The sequence below is a fragment of the Oryctolagus cuniculus genome, chromosome 1 (genome assembly GCF_964237555.1).
Source record: "Oryctolagus cuniculus chromosome 1, mOryCun1.1, whole genome shotgun sequence".
In the NCBI taxonomy this organism is placed as follows: domain Eukaryota; kingdom Metazoa; phylum Chordata; class Mammalia; order Lagomorpha; family Leporidae; genus Oryctolagus; species Oryctolagus cuniculus.
In genome coordinates this window covers 184,216,958-184,229,354 of record NC_091432.1, presented here as the reverse complement: position 1 = coordinate 184,229,354, position 12,397 = coordinate 184,216,958, and the positions used below count along the sequence as shown (strand labels likewise).

Here is a 12,397-nt window from a genome sequence, read left to right as displayed (position 1 = left end):
AAGTGAAATGATGAATTGATTAATATAAAGAGTAATTTTATTACATTAACCACAGTACAAAAGTGAACATGATTATCATACAGATAAAAACTATTTAAACCTTAAATATAGTTAAATATATAAATATTCAAATATACAAATACATAAATATTTAAATAGATATATTGAATGTTCATCTGTAAAAAATAATGCCCCAAAAGTTAACGAGATGTTGTTTAATAGCCTTGGAAACATCTAACAAAGTGATTGAATTAATATGGTTATTTTAGGAGAAAGGAGTCTTTTAATGGCAGAATTTGCTCAGGTGTGATATGTGTTTTTGTCAACAGGAATCATTTCTGTGTTGGCCCTGGTCTCATTCCTTGCTCCAAATTCTTTCTTGCCAGATTCTTGATAAAGAGACGGCTCTCCTGGCTTCTGCTCTGACAACCTCCCAGGCACAAGGGCTGTATTGCTTCTCTGCCAGATAGACAACAATTCCTTGGAAGTATTTCCTCACAGCCCATGCGGAGTCCTCATGCTTCAGAGGCATCTCCTCCGCCCCCGCTCCCTGCATCATGCAGACCTCCAGGTCACTCTGCTGCTCGAAGAGTCCAGTGCAGAGTCTGTCCAGGAGGGCCTTGTCCCAGGCAGCAGACGCCTCCTTGGTGCTGAACAGGTTGAGGAGCTGCTGGGTCATCTCATGGAGCACAGAGATGGCCTGTGCCCTCTGGGCCTGGTGTCCACCCAACTCCTCCAGGGGGAACTCAAAGTCATGTCTGTCCTGCAAGCAGGAGAGAGGGGAGACTCTCCTCATTTGTCCCAGGAGCATGGAGGACCTCCCGTCACTGAGGCTGTGGGTCTGAGGCAGATCACAGCCCAGAGAGCAGAGGGACTTGGAGCTGAGCACCAGCAGGGCCAGCAGCGAAGAGAAGGGCAAGGCCATGGGGGATCTTGCAGATGCTGCTGGCCTGGCTGAGGTGGGTGATCAGAGCCTCGGCCTCTAGGTTCTCTGAAGACCTTGCTCTGCTCAAGTGCCTTAAGTAGAGGACGCGCTACTTTCCTTTTCTGAATGCCTTCTCTTCACTTTCTACTTCTCTTTTTGCTTTCCTTTGTGCACTCTACAGGATTCAAAAGCAGTTTTCCTCACCATTTTCCCATTAGTGCCTCATCTTTCCTGCTTTAATGCCTTTTTAGAATTTTTTTGTAATAGAGCATCATTATAATTTTAAAAATATATACTGTGCATCTCTCTACATACACTATATATATATATATATATGTTTATCTAAATATAAAGCATTCAAATTTCAATCTTTTTGGTTGCTGCAGAGTTAATAATGGCAAAAAATCAATTCAAAGTTACCTTTAAAAGCTGTTGACATTTAACTTCTTTTGTACTAATTGGTGAAGCAACTTTTAATTCATTTTATTTATTTATATAAATTATCACGTACCAAATTATTTCACAAATCTGAAATTCCCAAATACTTAATAGCACTCATAAGAATAGCTGTTGTGGAGGTGAAAAATTAAATTATGTGCTTCACATTGATATTTGGTGTACTGAACTTTTAATTTTTCTTCATGTGAGAAAATAATTTTTAACATCGTTAGATGCTAGACATTCCTCCACCTTTTTTCTTTATTTTTTGTTTCCCATACTTGACAAAATTGTTACTGTGCAGGAAAACTTCAGAGGAACTGAATAGTAGGATATAAGCTGTTTGCATTTTATTCTCAAATCCCACCTCACACTCTGAAGTACCGAAGCTTAAACTTCAGTAACATCCACAAAGCCGTCACTGACAAAATTAACCGAAGGTACTTCCTAAAAATGACTTGAGCTCAAGCAAATGATGGAAACAAAATGCACTAGCCAGCCATCTATTCATCATAGGTTTATGGAGATATTCTTGGGTATGTTTTGGCTATCTCCCATGAGCTCACTATCAATACTTTTCATATGATACATAAAGAAAGCAAATGAGGGACTGGTGTTGTGATGCAGTAGGGATAGCTGCTGCCTGTGACACTAGCATCTCATAGGGGAGCATGTTTGTGTCCCAGCTGCTCCACTTCCCATCCTATTCCCTGCTAACAGCCTGGGAAAGTCAACGGAGGATGGCCCTAGTGTTTGGGCCCCTGACATCCCCATAGGAGACCTGGATGAAGCTGCTGGTTCTTGACTTTGGCTTGACTCAACTCCGGCCATTTGGGGTGTCAACCAGCAGATGGAATATCTCTCTGTCTCTTCCTCTTTGTGTAACTCTTTCAAATATTAATTTATTAGCCGGCGACACGGCTCAATAGGCTAATCCTACACCTAGCGGCGCCGGCACACCGTGTTCTAGTCCCGGTCGGGGCTCCGGATTCTGTCCCGGTTGCCCCTCTTCCAGGTCAGCTCTCTGCTGTGGCCCGGGAAGGCTGTAGAGGATGGCCTAAGTGCTTGGGCACTGCACCCCATGGGAGAGCAGGAGAAGCACCTGGCTCCTGCCATCGGATCAGCACGGTGCGCCTTCGCAGCGCGCCAGCCGTGGCGGCCATTGGAGGGTGAACTAATGGCAAAAGGAAGACCTTTCTCTCTGTCTCTCTCTCTCACTATCCACTCTGCCTGTCAAAAAAAAAAAAACACCACAAATACTTATTTATTTATTATATTTGACTTTCAAATAAACAAATAAATCTTAAAAAAAGAAAGCCAATGAGAAAAATGAATACTAAGAAAAAGTTTTGTTGGATATGGTTGAGCTTTGGAGGGTCACAAACCATCACATCTAAGATTTCTCCACAGCCTAAGAATTTGTTTTTAAACACTAAGGGCCATATCGTGCCTAATGAGACTATGTGATTCAGAAAATAATCTTTATATAGTTGCATTAAAGCTCAAATATTCCAAAGAACTCCAACAGGTCCCAAATGAAGTTGATTCCTATGCAATGAAGGCATCCCACCTTTGCCACAGATTCATAACTGGAGGAATGTTGCATATGTGAAGCATTAACTTTTAGCCCTGATCTTAGTATCTGTGGTTAATTTTATTTTTAATTTCTTTGTCATTTTTAAAAGAAATCTTGTTTATTCAAAAGGAAGAAACGAACAGACTGTTAGGGAGGAAGTGAGGGGGGCAAAGAGATAAAGACCTCCCAATTTGTGTTTCAGTTCCCAAATGTCCACAACAGCCACATCTAGGCCAGCATGCAGCCGGTAGATGGGAAGTACGTCTAGGTCTCGTTCATGGATGGCAGGGATCCAAGCACTTGAGTTTGCTTCTCAAGTTTGCCTGTTGATTCTCAGGGTGTACATTAGCAAGAAGCTGAAATTAGGAAGAGGACTAAAATTCAACCCAAGTGCCCTGATATGGGGTGTAGACACCTCAGGCAAGCCCTTACCTCCTGTGCCAAACACCCACTGCTGTCTTTACTTTTTTTATTTTGCATAGGAACTTGGGTTGTCCCTGTCCTCAGGATTCCTACTCCTTAAACAATGGAATCATATTTGGGAAAACACTCTCTTATTGACTGGACTCTGTCTTATTCTCTTTGTTGTCATCAGTACCAGGCTACATATAATCACTCAAGAAATAATTTTTACTGAAGTTTTTTTTTTTTCAGATTTTCTTTTGCTACTGGAAGCCATTCATAAATGATCCAGCTATGTTGCTTCATCATGGCCATTGTTGCTAGAACTGTAATAGACAATTTTTAGCATTTCCACTTTACTCACTGTCACTAATCTCTAGAGTTTATTGTTAAAACAAATGAAATTCTAGTTCCTTTAAGATACACGTGGTTCTGGGGATTCTAATTTCAAGAGCAACACAATATGTTGCCTTTGTCTAGTACTATATTAAACTCACAAGTATGACTCATATCTTACTTGCTCTCTACTTTGCCATAACAGAACATAATCGGCCTGGTGTCATATGTAGAATAAAATCTAAATGAAATTTCTCCCTGAGTCACACAGTTCACAGGCATCAGAAAACATAATACACTATTGTTTTTAGGGTAATAGTTCTGTATCTCCTGAATTATCAATACTGCCCTTTGCAAGTATGAGCCAAGCTGTTAGGATATATGTTTGAACTATAAAGGATTATGACATCAATTTTCTGTCGCATAGAAGCCGAGATTTCACATCATTTGATGATCTTCAGATGACATGAGTGTAAAATCAGTTTGTCAGTATAAGTGTAGGTATAGAAAAAAATGTTTTTAAGGAACTAAATAAATTTTATTATTAATTATTTTTATAATTCAATTGAATTCTTATGCATCAAAAAATGCTGAAAGTTCTAAAACGAGCATAAGAGTACTACTAATATATGATCCTTTACCTGAAATGAATGTTGCAAAAATTTAGTATGTTACTAAATTTAGTATGTTACATCCTCCACTGCCTTCCCGGGCCATAGCAGAGAGCAGGCCTGGAAGAGGGGCAACCGGGACAGAACCCAGCGCCCCGACCGGGACTAGAACACGGTGTGCCGGCGCCACAGGCAGAGGATTAGCCTATTGAGCCACAGCACCGGCCCCAGCTACTCTGTTTCTAGTCCAGCTCCCAGCTAATGTTTCTGGGAATCAGGTGATGACACTCATGTACGTGAGTTCTTACCACCCATATGGGAGACATGGATGCAGTTCCTGGAATTTCTTCAGAGCCGATACCAACAAAAGTCTCCCTAGATGCATAAAAATAAATCTAGTAGTAAACATGAATAAGGAAGACAATATGACTCCCCAAAAGGAACACAATAGCATTTTTTTTTTTTGACAGGCAGAGTGGATAGTGAGAGAGAGAGGCAGAGAGAAAGGTCTTCCTTTTGCCGTTGGTTCACCCTCCAATGGCCGCCACGGCTGTCACACTGCAGCCGGCGCACCGCGCTGATCCGAAGGCAGGAGCCAGGTTCTTCTCCTGGTCTCCCATGGGGTGCAGGGCCCAAGCACTTGGGCCATTCCCCACTGCCTTCCCGGGCCACAGCAGAGAGCTGGCCTGGAAGAGGGGCAGCCGGGAAAGAATCCGGCGCCCCAACTGGGACTAGAACCCCGTGTGCCGGCACCGCTAGGTGGAGGATTAGCCTAGTGAGCCCAGGCGCCCACCAATACATTTCAATATTAGACGGTGAAGATGAAGAGATTGAAGAAACATCTGAAAAGGAATTCAGAAGAATGACTATAAGGTTACTTAAAGACAGAGAAGTAATTAAAAGAGTTAAATAAGAGGAGGGCCCAAGTGCTTGGGCCTTGTACCCGCATGGGGAACCAAGAGAAGCACCTGGCTCCCGGCTTTGATCAGTGCGGTGTGCTGGCCGAAGCAGCCATTGTGGGGTGAACCAAGGGAAAAAGGAAGACCTCTCTCTCTGTCTCTCTCTCTCACTAACTCTTGCTGACAAAAAAAAAAAAAAAAAGTCCTAAAATGTTCATGTCAGAAACACCAGATTAATTCTAGGGAATTCCAACTAGATTGACTGTATACTTCCCCTCAGAATTCAAAAAAAATTCTGTGCACTCAGAATACTATATCCAGTAGAGCTCTTATTTATAAAAATGGTGAAATAAAATGCTTCCAAAACAAACAGAAATTGAAAGAATTTGTCAACACTTGGCCAGCTCTACAAATGACACTGAAGAATGAGCTACACAGAAATTTATAGAAAATAATCAGTAAAATGAATCAATGTAAAGGCAGAAAAATTCCTAGTAAAAGTGCAAAGCAGATCCAAACCAAAGAGTAGAAACATTTATGAGAAAATGGCAGGACCAAGCTGTTAAATATCAATAATAACCTTGAATGTAAATGAACTAAAGGACCCTCCAGTTAAAAGATACAGACTGGTTGAATGGATTAAAAAAAAGCAAACAAGACCTATCTATATGCTGCCTCCAAGAAACATACCTCACCAAAAAACATACACACGGACTGAAATTGAAATGTTGGAAAAAATACTCAATGCAAACTGAAATAGAAGATGAGCGAGAGTAGCCATACTAATATTGGACAAAATAGACTTAAAGACAAAAACTGGTAAAAGAGACAAAGAAGGGTACTAGCAATGATTCTGCCTTTGGCAGAAGCAGCCACTTTCCTGCCTTTGTGCCCATTAGCAATGGCCACCAATCGTTCCCACTTTGCAGTTCTGAATTTTGCTAGTTTACACTTTGTCCTTGAGTCACCATAGGTCACTTCCTTTATTTCACTTCCATGACAATCAGAGTTGCATTTTTTTTTCTTTTCACCTATGAACAACTGCCAAGTTTTGCTTTCTAGGAAGTTGAAAAGTGAAACGAACCAACAAATATCTGAGTTGTAAAAAGAATGCAAAAAAGAGAAAAAAATGCAGCAACTGCTGCAGCCTCCTGTATTGACTCAAGACACGGTAGAATGTGATGCAGCAGCAAGGCCAGCCTTGCCCAGTAAAGCACCATGTGAAAAAGAAGTCACAAAATCTTATAGTGAAAAAGATACAAACCAATAAAGGAAAGCATTTGATTTCTCTTTGACTTACTTAAGTTTGACTCACTGCCCTGAATTCTGAGGCTGAAACACAGATAGGAGCCCAAAGGGGCCCAATAGACTCACACTACCTGGAGGAAAAACTGAAGGCCCCTGGTTTTCGGGATATGAACTTCTTATGAGAGGCAACATCAAGACCAACAAGAAGGAGCCAGCGCTGTGGCGCAGTGGATTAAAGCCCTGGCCTGAAGTGCTGGCATCCCATATGGGCACCGGTTCTGGTTCCGGCTGCTCCTCTTCCGATCCAGCTCTCTGCTATGGCCTGGGAAAGCAGTAGAAGATGGCCCAAGTACTTGGGCCCCTGCACCTGCGTGGGAGACCTGGAAGAAGCTCTTGGCTCCTGGCTTCGGATCAGCACAGCCCCGGCCATTGCGACCATCTGGGGAGTGAACCAGCAGATGGAAGACCTCTCTTTCTGTCTCTACTTCTCTCTGTACCTCTGTATTTCAAATAAATAAAATAAAATCATCTTTAAAAAAAAACAACAAGAATATCAAGGGGCAATAGTTAAGAAGCTTTGAGGGTAACAGGTGCTCAGTGGTTTGAGTAAAAGCACTGAATAACAAAAGCCGCACAGGGAAAATAAAAATTATTAGACACTGCAGGTAAAATCAGCATAGTTGGAAAAGCCTTCCGACTACTCAGGCAATACAAACATTAGCTATCAGCATCTGAGGGCTGCGACATGTGGTCAGGAGAGGAAGGGTTCACCACTGGGAGCCATGGTCCTTCACACAAATTGCAAGGGGCAAGAGCGAGAATTGGAGGATTTATTATTTTGGCAACAAAGAAAGAAGGCCTTCCTTCAGCAGAGGTGTGGCACTGACACTTTGTCATTTTAGATGAAACCGTGTTGGTTGATGTCATAACAACCTCATGAGAGAGGTGATGCTGGGGAAATAACAATGCCTCAGATTTATGAACTCCGTTACCTTATGCACCTAAAACACACAACACACACACACACACACACACACGCACAAACGAATTCCTCCTAGGTATATTGTCCCAGCCTGAGGGGCACCGCAGATCTGCAGTAAAAAAAAAAAAAATATATATATATATACTGGAAAAGGGTCGTGTCTACATTCATCCGGACCATGGGGTCCCACTGAAATTTAAGCACATGGAGGTTCTCGAAGGAAAAGAAACAATGGAGAAACTTAGCCACTAATAATCACCAGCATCTTCTGTGTAGTAAACAGCACAACCACAGTCTTTGTTCTAAAAGGTTAATTTACCAAAGATAGCTGGGAAATCACTAACCAAATACAGAAACCTATAGGGCCAAGGTACCCAGACTTCTGGGCAGAGTATGGAGGGCAAAAATGGAAGCTTGAAAAAATGGCTAGACATTTGTTCTTAGAAAACAAAGGGGCAACATGTGAGAAGAGTGTGTGTTTGTGTGCACAATTATCCATCCACCCATCTGTCTTTCTATCTATGCATGTTTGACTTTAGGACAAAGATGTTTCTCATTTAATCCATATTTGTCTATTGGAGTCGAACGTCAGAAGTTTCTGGGGAAAACTCAACTTTTGTTTCAAAATCAGTAGTTTCGATTAAGAATACCGAATGAAAGCAAAAAAGGGAAGTAAAAGCAGAAAGTCCATTCTGTATGATATAAATGCCATGCACAGCCAGAATGCCTTCAGAGAACCTAGAGTCCAAGGTTCACCCAGACCCCAGCCCAGCCAGGACAGCAGCAGCCTCATTTCCCCATGGCCCAGCTACTCCCTCTGCTGACGGCCCTGGTGCTGTGCAGCTATGGCCCTGTTGGATCTCTGGGCTGTGACCTGCCCCACAACTCTGCCCCTCTGAGCAGGTCGACCTTGGTGCTTCTGGACCAGATGAGGAGGGTCTCCCCTGTCTTGTGTCTCAAGGACAGAAGAGACTTCCAGTTCCCGCGGGAGGTGGTGAACGGCAGCCAGTTCCAGAAGAACCAGACCGTGTCTGTCCTGCACGAGATGCTGCAGCAGATCTTCAACCTCCTCCACACAGCGCGCTCCTCTGCTGCCTGGAACAACACCCTCCTGGAGGAACTGCACACTGCACTTCATCAGCAGCTGCAAGGCCTGGAGACCTGCTTGGTACAGGCCATGGGAGAGGAAGACTCTGTCCTGACAGCTGACAGCCCAACGCTGATGCTGAAGAGGTACTTCCAGAGAATCCGTCTCTACCTGGACGAGAAGAAACACAGTGGCTGTGCCTGGGAACTCGTCAGAATGGAGATCAGGAGAGCCTTCTCCTCAACAGCAGACTTGCAGGAAAGCTTAAGAAGCAAGGATGGAGACCTGGCGTCATCCTGAGATGGTTCTCGTTGACTGATCGCTCCATTACACTTGTACATGTGTATTTGGTCATTTCTTTTTTTTCTTTTTTTTTTTTCTTTTTCTTTTTTTTTTTTTTTCTGACAGGCAGAGTGGACAGTGAGAGAGAGAGACAGAGAGAAAGGTCTTCCTGTGCCGTTGGTTCACTCTCCAATGGCCGCATCGGCTGGCGCGCTGTGGCCGGTGCACCGCGCTGATCCGTTGTCAGGAGCCAGGTACTTACCCTGGTTTCCCATGGGGTGCAGGACCCACGTACTTGGGCCATCCTCCACTGCACTCCCTGGCCACAGCAGAGAGCTGGCCTGGAAGAGGGGCAACCGGGATAGAATCCGGCGCCCCGACCGGGACTAGAACCCGGTGTGCCGGCGCCGCTAGGTGGAGGATTAGCCTAGTGAGCCACGGCGCCGGCCTATTTGGTCATCTCTAAAGGCTCTTCTTTCTGCTTTAGTCACATCAGGGAACTTGCTGAATTAATTCAGCAACTACTTTGTTCATATATTAAGGAAGTATATGTGAAACGCATTCAGCTCCGGGGTATTGATTCCTAGGGGATGACAGCTCTGGTATTATTTATTTACTGAATGTATTTATTTATTTATTTATTTACTTATTTATTTATTATTGTATCCTATTTTTATAAGACATACTTTTCACATAGCAGATGTTCACTTTTACATTGTATTAAGATTGGAAATCAGGCTCACATTTTCATTTCAAGAAATATTGTATTTATTATTTATTAATTTTTTTAAAGTTATGTACATTTATCATAATAAAGTCTACTTCTTTACTATTTTGTGCTGTTTAAATGCCTTATTTTTACCTATAGACCTTTTATTAAGATGTGCATTAAATAAAAGTTCTTTGATTTGTTTTTTCTATCCTATATTCAGACACTGGCTTTCTGAACCAAGTTGAAGAATGGACAGTAATACTATTTACTTTATTATTCCATTCACATCACATGTGTAGAGAGAAAATAACAGTGTCAGATTTTGGAATTGCTGTAAAGAAAGCACAGTCTTTGCTGCCTTGAAACATCATCATATATATGGGAAAGAAACATAAACACTGTACTAATTTCCCTTAATTGAAACAGTATAAAAAGGAGTAAAGCACAGAGATGTTTTCATACTGGAAGCTTTGGTACAGCTGATACTACAAAGGACAAAAGGGGGTAGATCTCTTTTTTAAAGGTACCTGGGAGAATTAAGTACAGAAGTTATGTTGGCTGTTGGGTACATGGTCCTAGAATGAACAACAAATGCCATGGGTGAAGGGAATAATTTGAGATTCCTTATTGCAGGTCTAATATCAGGGACATTGGGATGGATTTTGTGAGTTACAAATGGAGAAGACCCTCAATATATAAAGGGAGAACAGGGAAGCAAAATGTGCAAAGGTTACTGAAATGAGTGGCCAGTGAAGAAAGAAGGGCAAATAGGTAAGAACAGTGTTCAAAAGACAGAATTGCGTTCAGGGGAAGTCAGAGTGAATTGTCCCCATAAACCTAAAAACATCTGTCTGTAGTGGCTTTAACAGATCTGGTTTAATGGAGTTACGGTACAGGAAACATATGAGGATAGATTGAAGAGGAAACACAAGCAGGAGAACTAGAACAGTGAGCACATAAAATTATTCTGGGAAGCTTGTTAGTTGAGTGGTAGAATTAAATAACTTGGGACCTAGCGGAGAATGTGGATTAATGTTCCTTATTTCACTGAATACTTCCTGAGAATTATTTCTAGAATGGATGTTTTGGCACAAGATTTAGAAACAGTTTAAATATTTGATGTAAGCAAATGATTTGTTAAAAATTTTCCTTGTTTGGATTAATATTACTTTGTAGTAAGCACAATGGTAATTCATTTGGTCACTAACGTCAATTAATTTCTCAAACAAATTTTGCAAAATTTCATTATAATATGTTAATTAATTTTCTCTAGTTTATGTTGGTCATTTACCTTGTGATTTTTAAATTTCTAGCCTTTGACATGTACATTTTCTGAAAACTGTAGGCATATACTCCTGATGGATACTTGTTTTCAACCTCACTTGTATAGAAATGACTGGGTGGTTTCTTTTTATAATATAAATTGTCTAGAGCAGAACTATGCCTCTCAGTAATCATATTTCTCTTTTTATTTGACATATCTTTGACTCTTGTGTGAATCTGTTTTTACATTCAAGTCTGTATTCCATAAGAATCACGGAATCTATGAGATGATCTAAATACCTTTATGTTAGGAAATCTTCCTAGAATCTTTTATTAAATTTTGTTTTCTTTTCTTTTCATCACTATTCTTTACCATAAATCAAATTACTGCTGATTATCATCAAAGTAGTTTTCTTTGTTAATATGATAGTACAGTTTCCTTGTTGCTAAACTTTTTTCCTTACTGTTTTTTTTTTTATAAAAGATTTACTTGAAAGTCAGTGTCACACAGAGCGAGAAGGGGAGGGGGAGAGAGAGAGGGAGAGAGAGAGGTCTTCCATCTACTTGTCTACTCCCCAAATGGTTTCAATGGCAGGAGCTGAGCAGATCCAAAGACAGGAGCTTGTTCTGGGTCTCCTATGTGGGTGCAGGGGCCCAAGGACATGGGCCATCTTCTGCTGCTTTCCCAGGCATATTAGAAGGGATTTAAATCAGAATTGGAGTAGCCAAACTCGAACCTAGGCCCACATGGGATTCCAGTGCCACAAATTTATGGTTTTATTCACTATGCCACAGCACCAGCCCCTTCTTTTTGTATTTTAACCCAGTATTCTTTTCATCCTCTATGAAGACTGATTTTGCATGCATTCTCTCTAATCAGCTCTATGTGGTACAAAGGAATACTTTCATTCCCTGAACCAGTCTCTTGTGATTAATGAGGTTTTTTTCCCCTAGAAATCTTTTATTGAAGGTATACAAACTTCATGCATTTCATAAGTACAACTTTAGGAACATAGTGAGTCTTCCCATCGTATCCACCCTCCCACCCCTCTTTCTCCTCCCTCTCCTACTCCCATTCTTATTTTTTACTAAGATATGTTTTCCATTAACTTTATACACATATGATTAACTCTATACTAAGTAAGCAGTTCAACACATAGCATGAAAATAATTGTTCAACAGTCGAGACAAGGGCTGTCCAAAGGCATCGCATCTCAACGTGTCAATTTCACTCCTATAGATTACATTGTAGGTGCTCTATTAGTTACTACAAATCAGGGAGAACAAATGGAATTTGTCCTTTTGGTACTGGCTTATTTCACTAAGCAAAATGTTTTCCAGTTTCATGCATTTTGTTGCAAAAGGCAAAATTTCTTTTTTTTAGCACATATAATATTCTGTGATGTACATAGCCCATAATTTCTTTATCCAGTCTTCAGCTGATTGATATTTGGGTGGAGTCTATATCTTAGCTATTGTGAATTGAGCTGCAATAAACATGGGGTACAGATAACTCTTTCTTATTCTGATTTCATTTCCCTTGGGTAAATTCCCAGGAATAGGATCTGGTTCATATGGTAGGTCTATATTCAGATTTTTGAGGTATCTTTATATTGTCTTCCACAGTGGCTTTACT

The 12,397-nt window shown here is 41.2% G+C and overlaps 2 protein-coding genes across 2 annotated transcripts; one reads left to right on the top strand and one right to left on the bottom strand.

The window, feature by feature from the left end:
• Positions 1-228: 228 nt before the first annotated feature.
• On the bottom strand, positions 229-925 carry LOC100357708 (interferon alpha-21-like). The gene has a single exon (XM_002708071.2). The coding sequence runs from the start codon at positions 923-925 to the stop codon at positions 356-358; it is 570 nt and encodes a 189-aa protein (XP_002708117.2). The 3' UTR covers positions 229-355.
• A 7,291-nt stretch (positions 926-8,216) lies between these two features.
• On the top strand, positions 8,217-8,804 carry LOC100358223 (interferon omega-1). The gene has a single exon (XM_002708073.5). The coding sequence runs from the start codon at positions 8,217-8,219 to the stop codon at positions 8,802-8,804; it is 588 nt and encodes a 195-aa protein (XP_002708119.2).
• The last annotated feature ends 3,593 nt before the right edge of the window (positions 8,805-12,397 follow it).

What these genes read in the sequence shown, in the direction of transcription:
- LOC100357708 (XM_002708071.2), bottom strand. Translation starts at nt 925, where the DNA reads ATGGCCTTGCCCTTCTCTTCGCTGCTGGCCCTGCTGGTGCTCAGCTCC.
- LOC100358223 (XM_002708073.5), top strand. Translation starts at nt 8,217, where the DNA reads ATGGCCCAGCTACTCCCTCTGCTGACGGCCCTGGTGCTGTGCAGCTAT.